This window comes from Necator americanus, chromosome I, assembly GCF_031761385.1.
Source record: "Necator americanus strain Aroian chromosome I, whole genome shotgun sequence".
Lineage (NCBI taxonomy): Eukaryota > Metazoa > Nematoda > Chromadorea > Rhabditida > Ancylostomatidae > Necator > Necator americanus.
Genome location: NC_087371.1, coordinates 24,738,071 through 24,764,376, shown reverse-complemented (window position 1 = coordinate 24,764,376; position 26,306 = coordinate 24,738,071). Strand labels below are relative to the sequence as shown.

At 42.2% G+C, this 26,306-nt stretch overlaps 3 protein-coding genes across 4 annotated transcripts; 1 reads left to right on the top strand and 2 right to left on the bottom strand.

Moving 5' to 3' along the window:
* Positions 1 to 1,918: 1,918 nt before the first annotated feature.
* On the bottom strand, positions 1,919 to 23,007 carry RB195_006761 (uncharacterized protein; the record flags this gene model as incomplete). Of its 2 annotated transcripts, XM_064180028.1 has the most annotated exons (18): positions 1,919 to 2,289; positions 6,598 to 6,700; positions 6,869 to 6,919; positions 12,598 to 12,684; positions 12,743 to 12,826; positions 12,883 to 12,948; positions 13,049 to 13,114; positions 14,819 to 14,941; positions 17,792 to 17,875; positions 19,800 to 19,871; positions 19,922 to 20,011; positions 20,076 to 20,144; positions 20,594 to 20,671; positions 20,723 to 20,878; positions 21,005 to 21,121; positions 22,522 to 22,580; positions 22,646 to 22,809; positions 22,883 to 23,007. In XM_064180028.1, the coding sequence occupies 18 exons, from the start codon at positions 23,005 to 23,007 to the stop codon at positions 1,919 to 1,921; spliced, it is 1,965 nt and encodes a 654-aa protein (XP_064036931.1). The 2 variants fall into 2 exon arrangements, with proteins under 2 accessions (XP_064036931.1, XP_064036932.1); XM_064180027.1 differs by lacking the exons at positions 22,646 to 22,809; positions 22,883 to 23,007 and having other exon boundaries at positions 22,522 to 22,635.
* Positions 23,008 to 23,447: 440 nt separating this feature from the next.
* RB195_006760 (uncharacterized protein) lies at positions 23,448 to 23,738 on the bottom strand (the record flags this gene model as incomplete). The annotated part of the gene is made up of 2 exons (XM_064180025.1): positions 23,448 to 23,609; positions 23,664 to 23,738. 2 exons carry the CDS (start codon positions 23,736 to 23,738, stop codon positions 23,448 to 23,450), a joined length of 237 nt encoding a protein of 78 aa, XP_064036930.1.
* Positions 23,739 to 24,825: 1,087 nt separating this feature from the next.
* On the top strand, positions 24,826 to 25,161 carry RB195_006759 (uncharacterized protein; the record flags this gene model as incomplete). The annotated part of the gene is made up of 1 exon (XM_064180024.1): positions 24,826 to 25,161. One exon carries the CDS (start codon positions 24,826 to 24,828, stop codon positions 25,159 to 25,161), a length of 336 nt encoding a protein of 111 aa, XP_064036929.1.
* Between the last annotated feature and the right edge of the window lie 1,145 nt (positions 25,162 to 26,306).

The following is a 26,306-nucleotide window of genomic DNA, read 5'->3' as shown; positions in this document are numbered from 1 at the left end:
CAAATTCAGCCAAAATTTTTCGATCTGATTGATGTTCGATGTTATCAGAACGATGTCATCAGCGAATCGAAGATCTTTCAACTGCCGACATTTAACATTCACTCTCATGTTATCCCATTCTACCCTTGCGTTTTCGAAGTCACCGAACATTTTGGCTGAGATTTTGTCACACTGTCGAACCTCTCTTGAAGCCGATCGTGATATTACTGTAGAGTGGGAAAATTTTGGTTGTGAAGTTGCCTTATAACTAACAAAGTATTTTTTTATGTATGGGGTAGGGGCGCCTTGGTTGCTCTATGCCTCCATGACTGCTTAAATCTCAAGTGAATCGAAGACTTTCTTCAAGTCGATAAATGTGAGATGCAGGGGCACTTTACTTTCCTCGTACAGCCGCGAAGATGTTGTACAAGGCGTTCATATTCGCTGTCGATGTTGTCCATTGCGGTATCTTCCCAAAAGCTGACTAGCGAAGCGAACTGTTTCAAGGAAGCATGGCTGTGCAGCGAATATTTATTTCCTTGATTCGGGTCCCCAAACATGGACCTGTAACTTGTAATTAAACATACACACGAGATTACAACAAAAAATATGGATACAAATAAACACAAAAACCACAAAAAAGCCTACTACGAGTAATGATGAGATGAAGAGAGTCAGAGGGAAAGCGCGGAGACAGTGCGATGTCGATCTCCGGCTTATATACCGGTCCGTATTCTCATAATATTTCGAAATCCTGGATCCCTTGCCTTGAGTACGACCTTTGCCTTTCCTCGTGGGCTCTCTTATCTGACCCGCATTCTCATGGTATTTCGAAATCGCCAGTTCCCTTGCCGTGAGAACGTCGTCTGTTTCTTCTTCCTTTTAATCGCGCTTCCACGCTATGTTCCCAGTCGTTGATGGTACTTGGAGTTCACTTTGTGGACATTTCGGGTTATCCTCTTCTATGTGTGAAAGAGAATCTTCCTCGAAAAAGGCGGTGGTTTGATCCCGTACAAAACTTTGGTACAACAGCGCCATCTGTCAGGCGAAACCTTTTACTTTTTGTTGAAGGTCTGATCTTTTCTGTAGAACTTCTCCAGGTTCACATAGAAGGCTTCGACTTCTTCTTCTTCTTCGTAGCTTGATGTTGAAGCATAAGGAACGAAAGTAGTCAGAGCTGATGTTGATGGAATGAGATTGGTTCACTAGCGCAAGAAATTGGAATGAGCGTGGTTGTTGCACCTACTCAATAATTAGAAGCGATTTTTTAAAATAAATCTAAAGTTCTAAAGGAAAATAAATCTAAAGTTCTAAAAGAAAGTAAATGGGACGTCGTCAACAGTTCCATGCCCGCAACAACTACATGATCAGCACTTCACATTGACGTATATAGGAGAATGCGGATAGCTGGTCAAATAATAGTTAGTGGTTTGTGCGATCAGATGTAATTTTAAAAAAATATAATATCTCGAACTACGTTTCCAAATATTAGTGGTACCAGAAGAAATACAAATGTAAAATCAGGTATGAATATTCTTTTAATGTAGTACTGATGCCAGGAGCAAGGAGAATTTTCTTTATGTTTTCTTTTATTTCTGATGAAGAGAGTGACAAAAGCGTTGTTAGAGGAAAACAATTTTAATTTTATTACAGAAATCTAAAGAAAATTTCAACTTTTCTTTCTTTCTTAAGTTTTTATTGATCGCTGAAGGCAAGGATCCGAAGGCGAAGAATGGCTAACGCCGGACTTCAGATTTCCACTGGGGCTATTCTGTTGCTGGATTGTGTGGGAAACGAAATTCCAGATAGCATAAGAAATTTATTACAGGAAATTCTATTATCTCTCATCTCCGGTTAAAACTACGTCAGATTAATTTAATGTTTAAAGCCTCAGTGCAGTATAAAATAACTTCAACCATCACCTTATTCTTATCTTTGCTTATTTTTCCTTTGCACTTTTATGTTCGTTTCTTTTTGTACGTGAGTTCTTTTGAGGTTTCTTACTCGATCCAACATGCATAGACGCAGAACTCGATGCTCCTGCATGCTCCTCCTTCCGCTTTTGCTTTTTCTCATTTATATTCTCATTCAGCTGCACCAATTTCGCCGATTTTCTGCTTTTCCACGCATCTCCAATTTTATTTTTGCGTTCGGTCGACTTGGAAACGCCCTCATTATCTTCTCTGATATAAGATTTCTCCATTGTTCTTTGTGTACTTTTCAATCCTTTGATAATGTCGCTCTTTGATTTTGACTTTTCTGTTGGCTTTTCTTTCTTCATATCGATATTTTTATTTTGGAAGGAGGGATCTGAAACAAGAGTTGTGTTCGAAAATGAAATTTATTCCTTCGTTCCTGTCATATTCTTCTGCTAAACTGTTTTTCTTAATGCATAATAGTAGAGAACCATGAAAGCAATTTAATGTTCAAATTTCCACTCCGAATCCTGGCCAAAGGACTGCTCAAGAACGCATTTCTAATTTGAAAACCTGCACTCTCTACAGTTCTTCTAAATTGATTGTTGGTGATTTTAATGCCAAAATTGACCCAGAAGAAGAAAAACCTTCTAAACTAGACCTGTAGGATACCATAACAAAATGTTGAAATGGACCGCAATCACTGCCAGTGATTGCGGTCCATTTCACCATTTTGTTATGGTATCACAGTTTAGGATCACTCAATAGTGTTCGTCTGTTCAGAGTGACGAAATGAATGATTGCTACCAAAGATTCAATGCGCCTCAAACTGTTAACCTTCCACGTCTAAGAGGAATCATCGATGTTATTAGTTTACGCAAGGGTCAAACTTTGCCGAATAAACTAAACGCGCCTGAGGAGCAGCGTAAGCGAAGATAGGAACTCTCAAACTTTGTTAACCGTGTAATAACGGGGAACATTTCTCAATCAGGAGTTCGGAAATTTAGAGCTGTTTGAATCGTCGCATTCGACTCTGACCATCATTCAGTTCTTCTCTGCTTCAAGATATGATTCCACTGGAGAAACCGAATGGTTCCAAAAATCGGCCAAGGTGTGTCTATTCATGTTCGATGCTGGAAGGAAAACACCCTCTTTTGAAACTCCGAAGAAGTTTGCCTTTGACATCTGCGGAGACCAAACCCAAACATGATTCTGTATTTGCCGTCTACAGGACTGACGATTTCAATTAGAAAAAACGTTTGAGAAAGGTGTTGCGTACTCATCCTCGTTCGCAACATGTCCGCGAAAGCGAATGGACGTCAAGAGGGAAGGCGTTTGAAAAGGCATAAGAGAGAAAGAATCGGCGCTAATCTTAAGCTTTACTAAAATAGTTAGTATAACGGCAAGGCTTGTCGTTAACACTGCCAATGTTGTCGGTGAAGTAAATGTGCCAATTTGTAAGGATCACTTTAGCATCCTGCTGAACCGGCAAGCCCCATCAGCTTCTAAACTCGAACATAATCAACGGCCAATATTCATCGTGGTCAGCAATTAAACACCGTCCGTGTCGGATATTATGGTTTGTAGATGAAAATGAAGAAAGGGAAGTGTGGTGGAAATGATGGAGTTAGTGAGAAATGCGGAAGTCTCCACCTCCATTCGGAGCAGATCATCAGATCAATACTGATAGACGAAAGGAAACTGGACTCGTGGAGACACCATATCATAATTTCCCTCCAAAAGAAGCTATCTGTCATGAAACCCAAACAGTAACTAGGAACAGCACTGCTGCTTGTTATGTACAAGGTTCTGGAGCAGATTTTCCAAGATCGGCTTGTTAAACAACGAGCAAGACAGCTCCTTTCCTATCCGATCCATGATTGACCACTTGCTCATCGTTAGGAGAATGATCGAAATGTGGCCACGATATTCGGACCCAATTCATTTAGTCCTTGGATTTTAAAGCCGCTTTCGACTCGCTTTACTGACGCCTTCTTTTCAACACGCTTCGCACCGAGCAGTGTTTCCGTCCAACTTCGCCACTGATGACGTGTGATGAACATGTGAAGAACAGTCGGTCAGTGTCTTGCCAACATCGTCTTAGCACCATCAGAGTGCCACTTCACCGATCTCGAGTACGCCAACGATGTTGTTATAATCGCGGGAAAGTATAAGTGTGATATACAGCAGAGATGCGGCAAGGCATGTCCTACATTCAACTTCCTAACCAAATATTTGGTGCCAACTCTCATCGCTTATGCTTTGGTGCACCGGTGAATGACACGTGAAGAATATCAATATTTTGCATCGCCGTTGAGAGAGGCTACAGAAAATCATCTTCAATTCCCTTTCACTTCGGCGAAGATGCTGTCAATTGCAATTCAGGCGATAATATTAGGCCGCCTAAGTCGAACGTAAGTCAACTAAGCACTGTGGCTAATAGCTCTGAGAGGTGTGAATTTGAATAGGGACATGGAAATGAAAGATGACCAACAGTCACAACTAATTCGTTCACCTCTACGTCGTTCTTATAAAATCAAGCACAATTCAGGAGGAAAAAATGCTAGACTAAAGAAGAGGGCTAAACTGATTCATCTTCAGTCCTCAGACATTGTGACATCTATGACTAACGAATCCCTTCCTCCCATATTCACGCTCAGCGGAGCGAATATACACTCGAATGTTCCCATTGTGTATTTATGTCAGTTGGAAAATAAACTTGATGAACAACCAGCAAGAGGTAACGAGCAGCTTGAGGAAGATATATGAACATTGAGGATGCAGTGAGCAAGAGTAATAACGTTCGACCCCGTGCTAACTGCTAACTCATTTAGCACCACCGTCTTGTTGCTTTGACCCTCGGAGGAGTATTCAGCATCATTGAACGCGCCAGTAAATGGTGATGCTAGGAGTTACGCAATTGATAGAAGATACCGTGTTTCAGAAGGAAAGCTGAAATGTGATTTTATTTTCAACGACGAGTTAGACAAGTGAGTTCCTCACGGTATTAAACGCAATGCAGAAGTGCGCCGACCAAGTGATCAGATTTTATCACGAGGTATTCCAAAGAAAAAATGTTCATCGTAAAAAGAGACGGTCTCGGGTTTGTACACAAGAACGGGAAAATGGAAGTATACTCCCCATCCGATCGACCTGATCAAAGAGCAACGAGTAACAGCGGTACAAGTGAAAGTATTTTTTTAAAGCAGATCCGGCTTCGAGCGCGGAAGAAAGACACATTAAAAACGAACTCTTGTAAATGTTTGCATGGCGTTCAAATTCTAAATGTTTGCATTTAAATTTTACTGTAACTTTAGCACCGGCGCTGCGCTACAGCTACGGTCAAGAATTCGTGATTTTTGTGCTAGATTCTAATTTGCCTCCGATGGATCTAGGCGTTTCAGGGGTTTCAGAAGTGATGTTCCTGCAGCCACATACGAGCGATTCAGTATCTTCTCGCTACGAACTCAGCCGCGCTTGTCAAAAAGAATCATGCTATATATAGTCGGGTCAAAACGACATGAATCACGAGTGTAGTTGCGGTGCATTTGCGTATGCGCTCGAAACGGCGCTGTGGAGGCAGCACTTGGAGCCGAGTTGGGACCGTCACAAACTGCAGCGATGGGTGGTGCCAGCAAAGGTTTCACCACGCTCCTAGCCGCTTCGCTCCCCGCGAGAGAAGCCGCGTTCGCAATTGCGTACGTGCTGCATGTTGTTTTCACTCCAATATAATAACGGTCTTATTCTGTCACGTGTGTGTATGTGTATGTGTATGTGTATGCGTGAGAGAGAAACGAAATTCCAAAAAAGGGGTGGAACTGGTCCGCAGGCGTCGAATTGGACGCCACAAAGCAAAAAAAATTGGTAGGACGGGTCCCGGAGCGTCAGGTTCGTGCGGAATAACTTCATCTGCATGTCGTAAAAGCTGAATGAGACGTTGCAACCGTTTAATAGCACTGACAACAGCGCGCGTTGCTTTTAACCTCCGTAACCTGTAATCTATTTTCTTGCACCATTGCCTGAACTTAGTAACATGCCCTCTTCAAGAAACGGAAACCGCTCTATTCTTTTACCAGTCTGAACTATTCTTTACCGAAACTATTCTATTATTCTCTATTCCAGTCTGAACGTCCGGCGTTAGCCGGACGTTCAGACTGGTAAAGAATAGAGCGGTTGGCGAAGACTAACCGGTGTACCATTCTCAGATTTTTATTCTCTCAGACAAGTCTTGCATTAAAACATCGACATGGGGGGCTGAAAGATATGACAGGACTAGTAGGGTTCTGCACTGTCGATTGTGCAGTTGCAACCGAACTTTTTATCAGTTGCGCTATACTAGCCGTGGTGCAGTACGAATTAGATAGTTTTTACCTGACTGAAACAACGCTCTATGTAAATGCGTTCGCCCGCTGGTATGCGACAAATTTCGATCAAGTTCTTAGACGTGGATTACAATTACTACAACTAGATGCATGCAATCTTAGGATCCGTTCCCTTCAAAAAGCGGATCAAGTCTGGAATTTTTCAGGAGGACAAAATTTAACGACAAGATTGCCAAGTCGACACGGAAAAATTGCTGCACATGTTCAGTCGCTGCTCACAATGATTTTCATAATATTATTGTTTTACCATGGATATACACCTACATTTGCCGGCGTTCATTTCACGCCTCAAGACTGTTTAGGAAACGGAATCTACTCACCTAAGAACGGTGTTGGCTTCGAAACATTCGCATCTGGAGGTCCAACGACATTGTTACTGTAAGGAAAAGAGGGCGTAGGAGCAGGTTGTAACGACCGAGCTCTCTGAAATTTAAATACAATTGATTTCCGATAAACTCAAAACGTAGATCCACACTTCAAACCACTTGGTAACCCTACAACATTTGGAGAAACGCTGTTTTGATCATGAGGTTAAACAGCTTTTGCATGCCGTCTAATTATCAAATAGGCTTGAAAGAAAAATAAACATACTGCCAGATAGTCTCCTGAGAGATCTTCTTTGGAGCGCTGCGTTGATAGCACCTGAAAGAAGGAAACTGTGAGTCATAGGAAAGTAATATAATGAGGATAAGTCGTAGGTAATTTCTCGTCAAGGTAAGATGCACGTATTTAGATGAAAAATAAAACTGAAATTATACGAAATATTTTTTTGTGATGTTATGGGTATTTGATATTTATAAGTTTAGTACTAAAAAGGTTTTGAGGATTATTTACATGTAACGAACATAACAACATTTGATTTCACCAATTTTCGGTTAATTGAACAAACTTGGGATCTTGAATTATGAATGAAAGACGTAGAGAGCACAGAAAGGCTTGTTGTGAGCTTTTGCTGTTGGTTGGGCAAATCAAACGAATTGGAGAGTCTGATCACGAAGATTGATGCTGATTAGATAAATGACTCGAATTGTATTGGGTTGGTCCAAAAATCTTACAACAAATTTTAAACAATTACAACAATATTGCTAACAGATGCTAGTCATTAAAATCAACCTTTTACTAGACTGTCAATACCAGGAGTCCAGAATATTGGCGGATGCGAGTCAAAGACACGCAAAAGCTCAGTTTCCAGGTGTTTTTAATAATCGAATGTTTTCTCTAAGGTGAAGATACACTGCCCAAAACAAATGGTACTCACAGGTGCCAAGTCAGGAGAATAACCAGGGTGCGGCAGAAGTTCCCTACCAATCTTGGCTATTTTCTTTTTCTACCGCACCCTGGTCATTCTCCTGACTCGGCCCCTGCTGACTACCATTTGTTTTGGGCACTGGAGCTAAATCTCAGAGAAAACATTCGATTATTAGAAAAACCTGGAAAGTGAGATCCCGGGTGTCTTCGACTCGCAGCTGCCAGAGATGTGAACTCCTGGAATTGATAGTCTAGTGAAGCGTTGGACATACATAAGGAATCAGGGTGGTTATTATTTTGTTAACTAACATCTATGAGCAGTAAAGTCATAGTTGTTTGAAAAAAGTGCGAAACCTGGTGCAAGATTTTTAGATCAACTTATTATAAAGAGATCAGTAGGAGCCCATGAGAACGTTTTTATTAAGATACAAGGAACGACGCGGTGCGAAAGAAAAACAAGAGGACTGTGCACTTCTAACATCGGTACGTCCTGCTGAGACGTCCACTTATGTCCTCGGTGTTGAGTTCTTGCTTGGAGCCCCCTGTAGTGTTGCATGAGAAGGTATGGAGATATAATTGTGAACAGTGTTGACTTCGTGAGAAACAGGATGAGTGTTTGTCCAGAATAATGCAACACAATGTTGAGAACCCCTGAGAAATTGTATTTGTGGATCATAGATCACTCAAAGAGAAATCTCCTCCCCCCCTTCCCTCTATGTATTACATGCGCATTCATTGGTCTTCGATTTCAAACAGACCAATGTAAAATATTATTCCTCTATGCCGCATGAGAGAGCTGCTTGTGTTCTTTGTCGAACCCAGAAACAAAAGAGCATCGCATTTTCTTTGGAACGACTTCGTGAATAGACCAGACGATCGAACCTTCCGGCTTTTGATCTATACCTTGTGGAACGCAGCCGCGATATTTACGGCTTTGTCCAACCCTTGCACTTGAAAAATATCTCGTATCATACTCATGTAATTTTTCTGTCCGAATACGTCCGCGCCCCTTATTATCCATGGTTAACTTGGAGCGAAACTCTGGATTCTCATTTCACCCGAGTGGAACAGAACACTTTTAAGCAAATATCGTGTGCAGGTCCATGTCTTAGGAATAAACTTTTCTCGAAAGAGGTGATGGTCCGAACCCGTATAGAATTTTGGTAAAACAGCGAATTCCGTCTGGCAAAACCCTTTCTTGACGATAATGTCGTCTGTTTGACTATGGTACCTTCCATCGAGTGACTCCAACGTCCACCATGGGGGGCGAAGACGCTGGTGTTCAATGGATGTTTGTCATCTCTCCAAACTCAGCAAATCTTTCTATTTTATATTTTCTTTGTTTTACACCGATTTTTTGCTGTTTGACAAAGTTTATAATATTCATTCGATAGAACTCTTTCTGCTCTACAAAACTGTGTTAATTGTCTTTTTGAGTAATTTGATTTTTAACTACTTTTTAGGCTTAGAAATGGAGTATCCGGGAGGTAAAAATCAACACTTTCGACACCTGCTCTTCTTCGCTTTTCATCGATGCCAAAAAGCTGCTGAAGCAGCCCGGAACATTTGCAACGTATACGTAGAAGGTGTCGCAGGCGAATCTACAGCACGGAAATGGTTTGCAAAGTTCAAAAATGGCGACTTTAACGTCCACGACTCGCTTAATTGCGGAAGACCTTCTGACTTTGACGAAGAGCGCCTAACCGCACCTTTGAAGGAGAACGGTCGCCAAACAAGTCGTGAATTGGCCGAAAAAATGAACTGTGAACATAAAACGATTCATTATATATATATATATATATATATATATATATATATATAAGATTCATAAAATGAATCTCCTTGATAAGAACGCTACGAAGTTGCTCCCCAACCCAATACATGAAACATTGTCGTCGAATGGACTACAATGCCCTTAAAGGCATCACTCCACGAATCTGAGGTGGTACGGATTTCAGGTGGAGCATTCGTATACGGGATCGTAGATTATGGAGAGAAGGGTTATTCCGTCCATTTCTCCCTAACTGCCGTAAAAAAACGGCCCGGATGATACGGCTTCAGGCGTTCTGGTGCACTATTTTCTACAAGGAGTTCGACTGGAGCGCGCCAGCCTTGTGCGGCGCCGCATCTTTCGGTCCGTTTTTTACGGCAGTTAAGAAGAAATTGGACCGAATCACCCCCCTCTCCATAGTCTCCTATCCCGTATACGAATACTCCACCTGAAATCCGCACCACCTCAGATTCGTGGGGTGATGCCTTTAAAGGGAACATATTACGAGATTGACGATCTTGGAATCTTTTCACGAATGGATGGTTAACGGTGTGGTTCACGACTATGAGTGTGATCACGCCCAATTCGCATAGTAATTCAGAAAAAAGGTTACAAAAAGTTTGATCGCACCGGTCGCTCCCTACAAAGCAACTCTCTACGCGCTTGAACGCGCGCAATTCCGTCGTCGTCCAACTTCCAACTTCCGCTATCTAACTGATGTAATTGCGGATTGTCATCGTTCTGCTACTCGTAGCAAGTTGCATCGTTGGGTAAATGGGTGCAAACAAGAGTATTTGAAATCCCTTTTACCCTTATTACTAGGCTGTAAGTTTCTTTTTCGCTGTAACTTCCCCATAAATAGATAGATAGATTGGTTTTGATTGCTACCCGCCAAGTTGGTTGAAATCGGTCAAACGTCTAAGATTTGTACCAATTTCCTTGGAGTATTAACAAACCAGTGAAGATGCTGATATATCTGCTTTTGTTCTATAACAAAGTTTTTCTTAAGATATCTATCGTCGGGTTACTAATTGTTGTGCATTCAACGTCACTACGTTCATTACCAATTTGCTTTGCACTAATATTGCGAAGTTGTATTGCTGGAGTACTAGGAAATCGATTGACGTACCATTACCGCTACACTACCCTCCTACTTCTTGGCTGTTAGACTACTAAACCAGATCCAAGCTACAAGAAGAATTCCAGAAATTTGCCGGCTTTATAAAGGTAAACCGTCAGATTTCCGCAACTTTTGTTCAACATCTGGGATTAATTCTCTATTCGATCAATTTCAATGCAATTGATCACGACTGAAAACATCCACACTGTACAAAACCTCATTGCTGGAATAAAAGACACCATTACTTCTCGCTTTCACCTACTTTAAAAAGTATTCGAATCACTTCAGAACGGAACGGTCATGACTGTTTTGGCCAACTTATGTATCTCTCACAATTATAACCACATTAGTCTACAAGAACTATGCAAGAAATAGGACAGTAGGTGCACCAGAAAAACAATTCGGAAGTCTTAATTGGGAACGATGTACGGTTTTTTCGTTTTTACAAAACTCGAAAGAATATACTTTTACCTAGGATTTGAGATGAATTTTGTCAACAATCATTTTTGCAGCACACTTCGGTTTAACGGGATGTTTCCAATTCGAAAAATATTCGAGGCAAATATTCGCAGCTAGGACAATCGTCGGCAAACATCCACAAACCAAGAATAAAATGAGAAACACAATTGCAGTTGAAGCCGAAAGTTCTGAATCGAGCGCCGTCTACAGCAAGGTCCTCTCAGTAGCGTGGTTCATTGGCTTTACTTGAATAGGTTGGTGAGGAAACCTTATTAATCGCTGACCGCTCGTGGACTCATCGTCTACATAGGAGTGGAGCGTTCTCACGTGTCTCGTAGGAACAAATAAAGTTTTCGATGCAGCTTTTTTTTTAGGACGATTAGAAGGAACTGAGCGGCGCCACGCTTGTACTCGAAATCTACACCTCGACTTCTAGATTTTCCTACACCTTTCCCAACTACGTCAGTTTCGTGAGGCGCTGCCTTTAATGATGTTGCAACTGTCGAAGTGCCCAGTACATTCCGCAGTTGTAAAATGCAGAAATACATTCAGAATTAACTGGGTACAGTAATAGTAATGTAATGTAATGGTACAATGTAGTACAGTAATGATAATCCTGATCCTATGGTTAGTCGTCCTTCACGTCTTCCATGAGCCACTGCGTACCACTTCGCACCACGCGAATGAGGCACTGCTAGTGCAGTACGTAGCGTTCTTGTTGGGAAAATATGTGGCATGATACCTGGCACCGCTCAGTAAACTCCGGGCACGATCTAATTAGTTAGGAAAACTGCAACTTGAAGTGTCTTTGCTCTCAAAAACTATGTCGGACTGAGAAATTGAGCGACAAAGTGAACCAGGTAGCAATACTTATTTTGCTTGAAGGCATCACCCCACGAATCTGGGGTGGTGCGAGTTTCAGGTGAGTTATACCTATACGGGGTCTTAGATTATGGGGAGAAGGGTGGTTCCGTTCATTTCTTCCTAATTGCCGTAAAAAAATGGCTCGGAAGATGCGGCTTAGAACGTTCCGGGGCGCTGTTTTCCAAAACGAGTTCGATTGGAGCGCGCCAGCCTTGTGCACGGGGTGATGCCTTTAAGAAAAAGTCTGTTCTTCTCTTCAAAAAGCGGAGTTCCATCATAACTGGAACTATCGCAATGCGCTTCTTCCAATGATGTTGCAGTCCTCCTTAAAAGTCCATTTTTTCAAATTTTTCAACTTTCCGTGTGAGTTTTCCGATTCATCGCATCGTCATTTTATTGACTGCAAAAGGAAAGATCTGGAAAGAGCAAAACGCTCACTACGCCTCCCTCCTTTTTCGTGTGCGTCAACTGCCTATTTCTGCACACGTTTACTCTTCAAAGGCAAGGTTTTCAGTAAGATCATGATCATTGACGTCTTTCGCCGCTTTCAAGCCCTCCTAGATTCATTCTAATTTATTGCAAAAATCTAGATAAATGCTAGAGTAATCCCTTTAGATTCTAAACTTTTTTAATCTGGTTGTTTCTTAATGACTGCAAAAATCGAAAAAAAAAACCTTCGAGGGATTTTTGGCCACCGTTTTTTTACTTTTCCTTGCTATGAGTTAATGCATGCCAAAATTTGTGCCCCGTTAATGAACATTGTGACCGAACAGGAAACCTTTTTTTTCCTTGGGAGTTACGTATGTGGATTCACTAGTAGATGGATCCTCTATACAACAACGATCCACAATTCCTTACTGTTCTTATCCTGCTTGGTTCCGGAGTTGGTTTCTGTTTTCTAACAGAACTGGACTGTGTAGCATCCAAATCTCCGATCCATGGATTCTGAATTGAGTCCATTATATTTCATGGATCAAAGCACTTGATTCACTTGATCTCATACCATATCCTCCTTAACCTTTTTAGATGCTTCGTGGGATATACAAGTGCGTGATACAGCTCGACTTTTCCGGGAGCCATCCCTTCTCTGAAAGAATGCTCTTTTTTTTACAAAAGTTAGAAATTGGGGCGAAAATGAATGACATCTTGTGAAACAGGTGTCGTTGTTATGGTTGTCCCTTTCAATGACTCGCTTGCCTGCTCACGTTTCTGAAAAAAGTGGAAAAAGGAATATTTAAATGAATTCTTTCAAAACTGTCTAGTGCAACTCTTGGTTTGGTTTTCTTTCGACGCTTTCAATTTACTGTACCTCATTTTTCTCGACTTGTCTATTGCGCGCTACATAATCGGCGAATCGGCGGCCAAATTTGGGTCCCTGTAAATAATTACGTGATGGGCACTGATCTTCTACTTATGCAACGCATGATCCATGAGTAGTTGACAGTCTGACATCACCCGGTGCTTTTCGCGCTTGGAATGGATCCACTCAGCAAACGTACGGCTGGAGTAAAACGTAAAGTGACGACGCGAAACGCCCTCGGTGAAAACGTGCACAGATCTACCTCTAGAGAATGCAGAAAACTGCCTGAACCTCACTTGCTTTTGGTTTTTATTGCCTTTCATTAGTTTTTCGTATAATAATGTATGAACAGGCCCATGTAGCCTCGAAAAGGCCTTTTTTGACTAGTTCTACCGTTTGTTTTGCTCCTAAAATACTTTTGAAATCTTGGTTTGTAGAAATTCAATTTCTGACCCAATTATCGGTGTAATTGTGCATGATTAGTGTTTGTTGTAATAGAAATCATAGTAAAATCACACAATGTAACCTAAGAGAAGAGTAACTAAGCACAGATACACAAAGAGCAGGGCAGAAATCAAATTTCTCCGAAATATGGGGTTTGAGGAAATGCAGCGGAATCAGAAGGAATTTCTGAACTTACAAAAACGTCTTTTTTTCGTATTATTTCTATGAAATATGAAAATGGCGTGCAATTACACATGAAGAAATGGAACAGCACATAAATCAAACTAATCAAAATCAACTACAAAGTAAGTTCTTAGAGTCGTTTTTTGAGCGAAACAAAAAATAAAGCTGGGTAGGAAAAAAGGTTCCGCCAAGAATATGTAAAACTAGTCGTGCACCATTATACGAAGATAATGTTGAAAAACTATTAAAAGCAAAAAAAAGATCAGGAGTATCTTCCGCAACCCGCAGAAAGAGTTTGCCGCACGCATTCACTGAGGTCGCTTCGCGTCGAGTTACGACATGTTCTACTCCGACACCGCATTCTAATTACTAGTGGGCATTCGCACAAATCGCGTTAGTAAGTTAGGGCCTTATGTGATTGGGCGGTACTCTGCAGGCTTGTCTAATTAAATGCTTTACATTACGTAAATGATCATCAATGGTAAAGCACAATGCCACTAGCCAGGAAAATCAAAAACATTCTACTATAGGTGGGGCCATCGCGAATTGCAGCAATGAATCGTGGTAGCAATTCCCTTAATCGTTCTGAAAAAAACTATGTGGGAAACAGCTTTTTTTTTTGTTTTTTTTATTACGATGCACTCTACAACCCGTCAGCTCTTGCACACCCGCCACGTCCGTGAGCGGAGGGTAATCAATTAAGTATTTTTAGCGACCTATTCAGGTGAAACCGAGGAATAGAGCGCTGAGAGAATCGGCGCGTATATGTTGTGACGTGCCTCATGAAAAAAAAACGAGCAAAAACGCCGTTTCTAGATGATTAGGAGAAACTGAGCGTGGCTTCGCTCATACTCGTAGTCTATCCTATCTTTTACTTGACTTGAGATCATAACATCGTCACTTTCGTTACACTAAGTCATAAACGATGTGCTGTTGTTCGTTTCCGTAGCAGAAGTCACTGCCGAGCTCGGCGGTGAAAAAGCCGAATGAGAGCATAACTGGAGCCATCAACTGGTTGAGCCAACTACAACTGGAGGGCAACGGAAGGACAAATAATCCAGGTAATTCTAACCAAATCTGCCCATTTCCACCTCAATAACATTGGCCCGGAGTCATGACACGTGAGTGTCCTTAAAAAAATATAACACCTACCACTAGTTTACGAATCAATTCCACATCCTCCTTGCTGATCACTCTCTGTTCTGCTCTCGGTACTTTAACGTTGGCTACGGATCCAACCATCGGAGTAACTTTTGATATCAAGGCCATAGATGCCTGAAATATCACACAACTGACCGGAAGACAGTGCACTGCACTTGATTTGAGCATCGTGTCATAAGTAATGACGTTTAAACATTGGAAGAACACGGTTAAAAGATGTTAAAAAATATTCGTTCACTAAATTTGCCTATGGTTTTTTTTTCATTAGCTTCGATTATGAAAAAAGCAGACTGCGTCCCCATAGTTGGTCTGGATCACGATCGCGATTTAGTGCTGAATTTTAGTGTAGTATCATCAAAAAACGAATATGATAACTGAGGACTAATGAAATTGAGGTTTTTGCGAGCGAATGCTGTCTGCGCCATACCTATGTCATTCTGAATGTAATACTGTTGGGTTAGACTTCTTAACCAGTTCACTTGTCACGCTCACGGACAGTACACATGTATGTATTATACATTATAATATCATATATGTCATACCTGAACGAACAAACTCCACAGAAAGTCTGTGGAGTTTGCTTCGCTCGCCTTCACTGATTAACGAAAATTAATATTAGTGCCGTTTTCTACGAAATTGGACTTGTGCATCTCCAACAATCTTTCTTCCTTTTTTATATACTAAGGGTGAAAAATTTCATAGACATCTTCCTAAACGCGTCAGTTCTACATTTCGAGAACATTCGAACTTCAGCTTCAAACACTCCTTATCAGTATATTATAGACAAAATCTAAAAGAATCACGCGAAATATGGGTTTTCCTCCTGTTTTCTATAAACAGTTATCAAAGAGTGATGTTTTAACATAAAATGACGTGAAAGACATTATCCTACTGATAAAGATAACGTTCTACGTCAGATCACATAAACATCTTGCTACTATTTAAGCAGCCGCTTGCATGCGCGCTTCCACTTTCTGAAAACGGCATGCTACAAACTTGAGGCGAAAGAAGAAGGAAATAGGCACACGGAGTAGTCATAAAGGTGAAGAGCAAAGCGCCAAGTGGTTACGGCTATGAAACGGCTGCAACCATTTACCTCTTGCGTCATGCACACTAATTTATTGCGCTCCAATGACCGGGTCCACCGACGCCGGTGGACCCGTTGCACCCCCTTCCATAGGTATCTGGCGCCGGTGGACCCGTCGCACCACCTTCCATAGGTTTCTGGCGCCGGCGCACCAATCTGACGCTGTTGAACCCGTCGCACTCCCTTCCATAGGTATCTGGCGCCGGTGGACCCGTCGCACTCCCTTCCGTAGGTATCTGGCGCCGGTGGACCCGTCGCACCACCTTCCATAGGTTTCTGGCGCCGGCGCACCAATCTGACGCTGTTGGACCCGTCGCACTCCCTTCCATAGGTTTCTGGCGCCGGCGCACCAATCTTACGCCGTTGGACCCATCGCACTCCCTTCCATAGGTATCTGGCGCCGGTGGACCCGTCGCACCCCATATTATGGCTTTCTGGCGCCCGTCGCACCCCCTCCTATAGGTATCTGGCGCCGGTGGACCCGTCCCACCCCTTCTATAGGTATGGAGTGCGACGGATCCACCGGCGCCAGATATCTATAGAAGAGGGTGCGACGGGTCCATCGGCACCAGAAACCTATAGAAGGGGGTGTGACGGGTCCACAGGCGCCAGATACCTATAGAAGGGGGTGGGACGGGTCCACCGGCGCCAGATACCTATGGAAGGGGGTGCAACGGGTCCACCGGCGTCGGTGGACCCGGTCATTGGAGCGCAATAAATTAGTGTGCATGACGCAAGAGGTAAATGGTTGCAGCCGTTTCATAGCCGTAACCACTTGGCGCTTTGCTCTTCACCTTTATGACTACTCCGTGTGCCTATTTCCTTCTTCTTTCGCCTCAAGTTTGTAGCATGCCGTTCTCAGAAAGTGGAAGCGCGCATGCAAGCGGCTGCTTAAATAGTAGCAAGATGTTTATGTGATCTGACGTAGAACGTTATCTTTATCAGTAGGATAATGTCTTTCACGTCATTTTATGTTAAAACATCATTCTTTGATAACTGTTTATAGAAAACAGGAAAAAACCCATATTTCGCGTGATTCTTTTAGATTTTGTCTATAATATACTGATAAGGAGTGTTTGAAGCTGAAGTTCGAATGTTCTCGAAATGTAGAACTGACGCGTTTAGGAAGATGTCTATGAAATTTTTCACCCTTAGTATATAAAAAAGGAAGAAAGATTGTTGAAAATGCACAGGTCCAATTTCGTAGAAAACGGCACTAATATTAATTTTCGTTAATCAGTGAAGGCGAGCGAAGCAAACTCCACAGAAAGTCTGAAGTCCGGCTTTAGCCGGACGTTCACACTGGTATTTTATATAATTGTCCTCTGTGACACTGAAACTATCGAGAATTGTGTGCACCGCTACTCTTGATACCTTATATAAAACTTCTTCTGTTATATAAATCCTAAATACCGTCGTGATATAAGGCATGGCATATATGATTCTTTTCGCAGAAGAGATGTACATTGTGATGTAAGATGCTTCTGCATCTTCGTCGTAATGATGGTGATAATGATGGTGTTCACATCAATTATAAAATTCACATGGTTCTAGAAAAAAAATGAGAAGAACTTTTTTGATGTGTGAAGAGACATCATTTCGATCCTGTTGAGGAACCAAAAAATGAATGTGAGATGAATTTTCTGTTATTTTATTCATTAAAATGGAAAAAAGAACTACTGTATGAAGATTTCTGAAAGAGATCAAATATTAATAACAATGAATCTTCAGAATCTGCAAAAGAAAGGACAAGAAAGTGCTCCTCATTCGTTCAAAATTTTAAACATTACTTCTAGTTAATGCGAGTACTAAAAAAATTCTGAAATTCCGGCCTTCACCGGTCGTTCATAACGGCATAATATATACAACTAGAGTACCTTCGTATGAGGAAGACTAGTTACACCAACATATACTAATGGAGGTAGCCTGTCGTACATAGTGTCCACGTAGGAATATCCGACCTGGAAGGTATCCAACTTTTCTCAACATTTTCTAACCAGGAAGCTCTGTCAGGTCAGAAACAGATCCACGGAAGAAACAATAACCATGTCAAAGTTTAAGTGCAGGTAACCGGCGAGCGTATCCAAATGGGGTTTTAGCAGAGAAGAAGGCGGAAGAAGTGGTACTTTCGAACGCGCCTCTATGTACACGTTTCGATCCTTTCAGCAGCCTATCTTTCCAGCATTTGCCTCACTTTAAAGGCATCACTCCACGAATCTGAGGTGGTACGGATTTCAGGTGGAGTATTCGCATACGGGATCGTAGACTAAAGAGAGGGGGCGATTCCGTCCATTTCTTCCTAATTGCCGTAAAAAAAACGGCCCGGTCGAACTCGTTGTAGAAAATAGTGCGCCAGAACTCCCGGAGCCGTATCTTGGGGTTTTTTTTTAGGAAGAAATGGACGGAGTCACCCTCCTCCATAATCTACGACTCCGTATAGACATAACCCACGTGAAACCCGCACCACCCCAGATTCGTGGGGTGATGCCTTTAATATCTTGCTCTGACCGTTCGCAATTGGGATGCGGCGCATGCACAAACTCGACGCTTATTTTTTAAAAAATATTTTAGTTGCGTTCTAGGCCGTTAGACTAGACTTCAGACTCAGTAAAGGAGAAATGAACGGAGCTACCGCGAATTCCGAAATCTACAACCTCATTTCTAGTTTCTCCTGCGGATTCCATCACCACGCCAAATTTGTGGTATGTTGCCTTTATACAACGTTGCTAGCCTAATTGACGACATGCTGGGGTAAGGTGCGGCTGTTTTTTGGTCTCACCTCTCAGTAATGCCGATTTTTCGCATTTCTTCTTTCTACATGATTTTTTGCCCTACGATCGAACACTGAACACTGGGAAGCATGTACATGTAAAATTAGAATAATTAGTGTACGACCACTAGTAGCAAATATGTGAAGCTTACAAACATGTTTCAGTTCTACCATGTATGAAGTACAAAAATAACCGGACCTCTTCCCCGCATCATTTAGGCTTTAGAGGATGAAACAACTCTCTTCTACAATGGCTCCTTGATGCCATTTCCCTTACAGTCGTATTCATCATATCACATTATCTCCAACTTCTACCTCAATTAAATCCAAATCTCCGACTCCATTTCACTCCTCGCTTTCGAACACTCTGCTGCATACGTGTGGTGATCTGTGCCATTTCCTTCTTTTTATCACCATGGTTCTGGAGGTTGAATGGATCATTCGACAGCCTGACGGCGCAATCTTTTGGCATTGTTGAACAAACCGCATCTTCACGAAACAGTATAACAGCAAGGTGTTATGTGCCTTCCGGAGCCTTTCACATTATCACATTAGGCTAGAATTGCCATCTGCTGGTTTTTGGTCGCACTCTTAACAAATGAGCCTATAGACGTTTGAGCCACTTTAAGCACCTTTTCCCCCAATGCAAACCACATTTAGGCAGCTGGATCCCATGTTCTGCATGTACCGTGCGTGTAAGTTTTGATATGATTATGGTCTCATCTCTGGTCCGATCTGACAGAGGGACCGATCTGACAAAGTGCCTTGGGAAGTGCGCTTCATCCATTTAAACGCATCACCCCACAAATCTGGCATGCTATGGGTTTTTGTTGGAGTATACTTATATCGGTCAAATGAAATGAGCTCCCTGTCCGAATGGATTTTCGACGAATTGCCGGAGGGGCCGGATGCAACGGTGGCGCGTTGCAATAGAGGACGTCGAAAAGGACCGCATTCCGAAGCCGTCTGTTTACAGTGATGCAAGCCGAAATGAGCGGAACCACCCCTGTATTCATAATCTACGACCCGATATAGGTATCAACGAAAATCCATGCCACGGCAGATTTGTGGAGTGATGCCTTTAACGTGAAAGAGAATTCGGAAAAAATTGTCACCTGCAAGTTTCTTTCAACCAGCATATCTATCTCAAAATCATCTTCATCCATTCCAAATGGGTTGAGCATTACCTGAAAATCAAGCGTTATAGAAAGATTTTCAGCGATGCTGAACAACTGACCTGTGCAACTTTGAGCCATCCTACAAAAAAGATAAATTCGTAGATAGCGTATCCTGGGATCACAAAATCATGAATCCATGCCTTTCGCCCCTCAAACAAAGAAAACAAGAACCAGTGTGGATCTTTGTGTTGCTTATCATGAAAACCAACGAACTTCTTCTCTGATGGGTTGGTTCGCAAAACATATAATGCCAAAATAAGCCAATATACAAATGTGCACAACCTAAATCAAAACACATACTTGGATTTACTACATGCACTTACCAGTCTAAAAGAAGGGAAGTTATCTGGAACTTGATACTTCCTCGACTTCTAAGCTTTTGTTCTTTCGTTCGTTTTCGTTGATGAGGGAATAGGTATAAGGGGCCTTCTACAGATTTCCGCCACAAACATATTATTTATCGGCGCAAGTGATGCGAATGCAAAGATGGGTCTCGAACAAGAATTCAGTGCACATGGAAAGTAATATTAAAAGCAAATGCTTTTTTTCGACGATTAGAGAGAGATGAACCAAACCACTTCAGATCCTCCAGAATCTACAATCACATTTCTAGTTTTCCCTGCGAATTTCCTCACCACGTCAGATTCGTGTTCTTTAAACTACAGACTACAGACTACATTGTGATAAGAGAGAGAAATGCAGTAAGATAGAGAGAAGAAATCAGAAATCACCTGAGTGTAGACAAGGGGAACGTTGATCCAGTCGAAAGAAAGAAGGTTGTGCATCATTTCACGATACTTGGCAATGTTCTGGAAGCACGAATGGAGAAAATTCCAAAATATAAGAACAGCTTACTTTACCTGGCAGAGCACTGCGAAATGATACTCATCAATTTGATGTCGGGAATAACACTTTTTTAGTAGTTGCATGGCCCACTCAATAGGCATCCAGTACACCCGTTTTATATCTTCTCCCTCGATTCTTTCTTTCTCCGCCTCTGTCATTAACGTCGGGACCTACCGATAAGTTTAAACTCTTAAGTGGCGAGCGCCTGTACAAAAAGTGCACTCTATGGCGCATATATCGTCATAAGCGCTAAAGGGGTTAAACGAGATGTTATGGTCGTATTAAACGTTTCTTACCAGGTGATTGTACGTTGGAAACCGCCGTCTAATCCTCTCACTGATGTCTCGAAAAACCAGTACATAGCATAGTATGAAGTATCTCATCACTGTTCTCCTAATAATGCGGTCAGTGTTCTGAACAAAAATTCCTGGAGTTCAGAAATTCGGTTTCCATTTCAGTCTTGTTTCTTCTCTCAGATTATGTTCATTCTTATTCGTACACAATATTTAATACACAAGGTGTTAGTTTTATGTAAGGAAACTGTGGAAACTCGTAATCAACTAGCACATAAAATTGACATGTATATTGAAATCTAGCGCGGCGGGTGTGGCGCAGTCTGTAAGAGGTTACGCTGTCTGGGGTTCGAATTCGACCTAGTGCTAACCATGCTTTTCACCCCTTCGGTTGGTTGATAAATTGGTAACAGGCTTGTTTGAGAGGACAAAAACACTGTTTTGACACATCGCCTAGTCTCCGCAAGTCATTGTATGGGCGAGTTACAAGTTCGTAAAACCTCAAAAGATCCTGATTTGAAGTGAACGTGATGCGCATCTCAAGCGGATTGATTAACGACAGACACTTTGTTCTTTATCCTTTATCCTTAATGAGGTTTGTTGAGGCTGTTCTGCCATGAATAAGTTCTTCTAAGAAATGTTATCGCATCATACATAGCATCGGTCACAAAGCTGTTTTCTACGGCTTTCTTCGATGTTGATAATGTTCTTCATTTGCAGCAATTTTATGATGAGATAAGGCTACTCTCATTTCTAGTATCATTCACATATCAGTCTTTTACAATAAAGGATCTGCAAGAAAAAACATCCTTCCCATAAAAAGATTCAACGGACTGTTCAGAAGTTTTCGTTCCCCTCCTCTTTGGGATAAGGATTGGAGATTTACTTTACGACAAAACCACTTGGAATTACCACGCGATGCTGGTGCGTAATAGTTCTGCTGATTCCAAGTTCTGGCGTCGTCGCAACAATCCACACAAGCTGTGGAATCCCCTTTCAGCGTTTGTTGGTGCTCATTGAGCAATTCGACACCGCAAGAATCCGTCCCACCCCGACTTTTCGCTTTCTGACGCCGTTTCTGACGTCTTTCTGCTTTCTGGACTTCGTTCCACACACATATCTACACACGTGACAGAGTAAGCCCGTTCATATGTAGCATGGTTACACATCAACGATATAGCAGACATCTGCCGTCGAATTCAGACCATGTAATAAACGAGTATGTCATGTATGTAGTGGACGATGTCCAAAAATGGTCCAATAACAGGAAGTGTGAGCCGTCGATCAATACTCACAAAATCAGTGCTCTTTTCACTCGTTTCTTAGGATCACTTTGCATTGGCAGAACAAACAATGTCTTTGTTCGCTTTTGAGACTACAGATAGCTCAGTAACGGCATATTCTGACATGAATTAATAGTTTTGTGACAAAGCTTCATGACCACATATTAAATACTTCTTTACTGTTTCCTTGAGAGCAGGAACACTACTGCACTAAATCATAGGAGTGCTTCGGCATACCGCATCTTTTTCATCACTTCTTGTCCTTATGTATGAACACATTAGCAATCCGAGGTTATCTGGCCAAGGAATTGTCATAAAAACCTTCCACCATCTAAAATGAATCCTACCCATGCAACCAAACAAGGGGCAAATGAAACTATCCTGTCAGAAATTTGTGCGACGTAGAATCCCATTGCAAAAGAGAGAACTGTGGCAGCTTCGCGAGAAAGTGAACGGCAATGTCGGACAACTCTTTCGAATGTGGAACCAAAGTCGTTCCCTTTTAGAAAAAATCGGTACAGAAAACTGGAAGAATATAACAAACAGACTCCAGCATTCTTTAAATTGATTCGTTTTTTCCCTTCAGCAAGGTACTAACCTGAGATTAAAGTAAAGAAAAAGAAAAATTGTAAGTTCCTTCCAAACTATTTTCCAGACGCTTCCTCTCCATCGGAAAAGTAATTTTAGGAAAGTGCCAACTTTAGCCGTTGCAGCTGCTTGCATGTAGTTCACGGTCATCTTTTACCTGGATTCCATCTTTGAGCTTGTTATTTACCACAAAAAAGTCGTAATTTGAAAATGAAGCACCTGTGAACTGAGAATTAACTGATAAGCTACCGATTTAAGTTCACTTCGACCACTATGGAGCCGGGCAACCGAAAAACTGATTTGTGAATACAATGGACGATTGTGTTTATAGAGGGTATGCCAAAATCATGAACCAAAATCATTTATAATAAGCTTCCGATTGTTGCATGGTCATTTCTCACTTGGAAACATTTGCAAAGAGGCAAAAGTAGATAGCGAGTTCCATGTAAATCTTCGGAACACAATTGAAGATGAAGATGGAACACGCACTCTCCAAAATCGAAACTTATCTACATCTATACAAAATTGAGGGTTTTTTTGTATCAGGATAATGTAGTCCGCACAACAAGTGAAAGTCACTTGAAGCACTGATTAGCTTGTGCCAAATGTGGATCGGGTTCACGACAGAGGAGGCGTGTAGCCAAATCTCGACGAAAGAGCAAGTTACCCCTGATAAGTTGAGAGCGCAGGGGAGCCCCATCGACAAAGTGCGGGGATTCTTTCCAACAACGGTCAAACTGAAAACAATTTCCTTTGAAAATCTGCTCACGGATTACACTTCTAATTTCTACCTGTTCATGGGGAGCCGCAAACAACAATATAGCCACGCGGTAGGGTGCCGCATCCACATCAGCTGTATCGGTCATCCTCCAGAATGTAGAGTTCTGCAATTCTGTCCGGGAATGCAGGCATTATAGTACTAGTAGAGAGGCCTACGGATCGTACTGCGCCAAATGACGCAATGTATTACAATTTGTATACCTTCTACTCGTAATTTTCAGGAAGGAGTTCACTCTGTCATTTTACGAGATCTGGTTAGAGGCTACAGCAAATGCTTACCACCATTCATCTAGCCTTAGTGGGAAGTCCATGCATCAAGTACGTTCGCTATGGCTTTCTTGTCCCATCGCTCCGTACAATATTAGGCAAACAAGGCACACAACAACAACAACAACAACAAATGAAGGCTTTACGAACAATTGCTGGTAGTCTTCCACACAACAGAATTAGAAGTGTTCTTTTCAGTCTACACACTATTAGGATACTGACATGTGTTTGTGCCTAAGTGTCGAACGAACAAACATTGCTCTCCTCTTATTTCGGCTTTTAGTGCGCTCTTTGAAGCAATTCATTCATTTCAAAAAAAAAATAAAATAAAATAAGAGGCAGCCCATCACAAAATTGATTTATTTCGGAAACCTAGTGGAAAACGTAAAGTTCAGGGCGTAGATTACGAATATGAGTGTGACCCCGCCCAATTCTCCTTAGTCGGCCATTACTCATCGTAAAAGTAATCGGATCCGTCCATGCTCCACTAATTATCGTAAAAAAAAACGGCGTGCGAAACGCCGTTCGTCTCTACCAGGTAAGTTGGTACCTTTTTGCACGCTCCGCATCCAGGTGCGAGCAGTCGAAAACTGATGAGGTTTCCTCGGCAGCCTATTCAAGTAAAACTAGCTTCTAGCCTACTGAGTGAACTGGAGAGAGTACACCTCGTTGGGACAACCTCAGCTTCCATGCATTCTTTTGGGACGATTAGGCGAGATTGAGCGTGCCCACGTCCGTATTCACAGTCCACACTCCGAAGTCTATATTTTCCAAAAGGTTTCCTCACTAGTGAGGTTTCGAATTCCGCTGGATGCGAGCGGACGGCTGCGTCCGCGTACGACTGAGGGGCTGGGATAATCGCCATTTCGGCTGTTTCGACAGCTCAAGTAGGCTACGCAATCGACAATGTCCGAAGACAGAGAAGGATTTGTCCCCATTACTGCCGAAGAAGTCGTGCAAATATCAGGCGAAGAACTAGAGGAACTGCTGAATCAAGCTCGCCAGAATGTGGCGCCACCTCCTGTAACAATGCCGTCGTCGGCTAACACTCCTACCTCTTCGACAAAGCCCAATTTCTCAAAACCAGGCTTGGCTCGGCAGTTCGATTTCAACTCTAGCATTCTAAATATCCTGATTCCTCTTAAGGAATTTGCTCCCGAGGATTTCGAGATAAGAGGCAGTCTAAGCCGTGCTATTTCGCAGAGGAACGAACTCCTCACTACAGCGGACACGGATCCTTAAGTATTCGATTTTTATGATCAGCATGCAAAGGCTGAAAGCATGCAGACTACTAATCCTATTCTCGCCGCATTTATAAGGGAGAAGAAAAGAAGGAAGGTACGTGTTTCTCGAAAAGATCTCTTGTGCATGGAATCTTTCCTCTATATCATGCTCCTGCTCAGATAAAAAGCCCACTGTATCACGCACAGCCGTATAGAAGACTCGGAGACACCCCTGTATCCCTCCTAGTCAGCCTTTTAGGTACGGAGGAGCGGCATGGGCACCCGCTCCTGAAGGGACCCAGCCTTTTTTCGCATACCAGATGCCTGCACAGTACCAGGGCGGCCAGATGGGCCGGCAGAACCCACATCAGCAAGGATACTTGGGGCGTCCAAGGCCCAACTGTCATCACTGCGGCCGCTTCGGCCATTTTGCGAAGGACTGCAAGGGATCCCCAAAACAGTGAAGATGAGTTCATAGCTGGTCGTATACATGAGAAATATCAATTTTGGATGTCCCTACATCTTTCTTCTTTCATTCGCGAAGTTCTTTTGAATGGATATCACCCCAAATGTACTCAAGCTCCCACACTAATATGACTAAGAGAAAATTCCTCCTCAGCATATGAGAACGACAGCTTTGTAAATGACGAAATTGAAAGTCTGTTGGCATCGAGTGCCACAGTTGAGATAAACACTCAATTCAGACATTCCATAAGAGTGAATTCTCTTTCGATAGCTAAGGGAAAAGAGTTACGTTTGATTCTAGACCTCTCATCACTGAATAGAATTCTGGAAAAGAATAAAGTTAAATTCGAGGATTTAGCAAAAGATCGCTGTTACTCTAGGGAGGTTTTATGGCGAGTTTCGATCGTAAATCAGGTTATCACCACGTAAAGATCCACCTCAAATGGACTAAGTTTCTAGGTTCTAAATGGAGGCGACGATACTACACTTTTCTTGTACTGCCTTTTGGTCTATCGACAGCGCCAATGGTGTTCACAAAATTAATGAGACCTTTATTAGCTAAATTGCCATCTCAAGGGATCAGTATTGCCGTCTATCTTGACGATGACCTGATATGGGCAGATTCTGCACATAGGTGCAAAGAATTCGTCCAGGTTATTAGAGAAGACCTGGATAATGCCGGCTTCCTAGTGGCGGAAG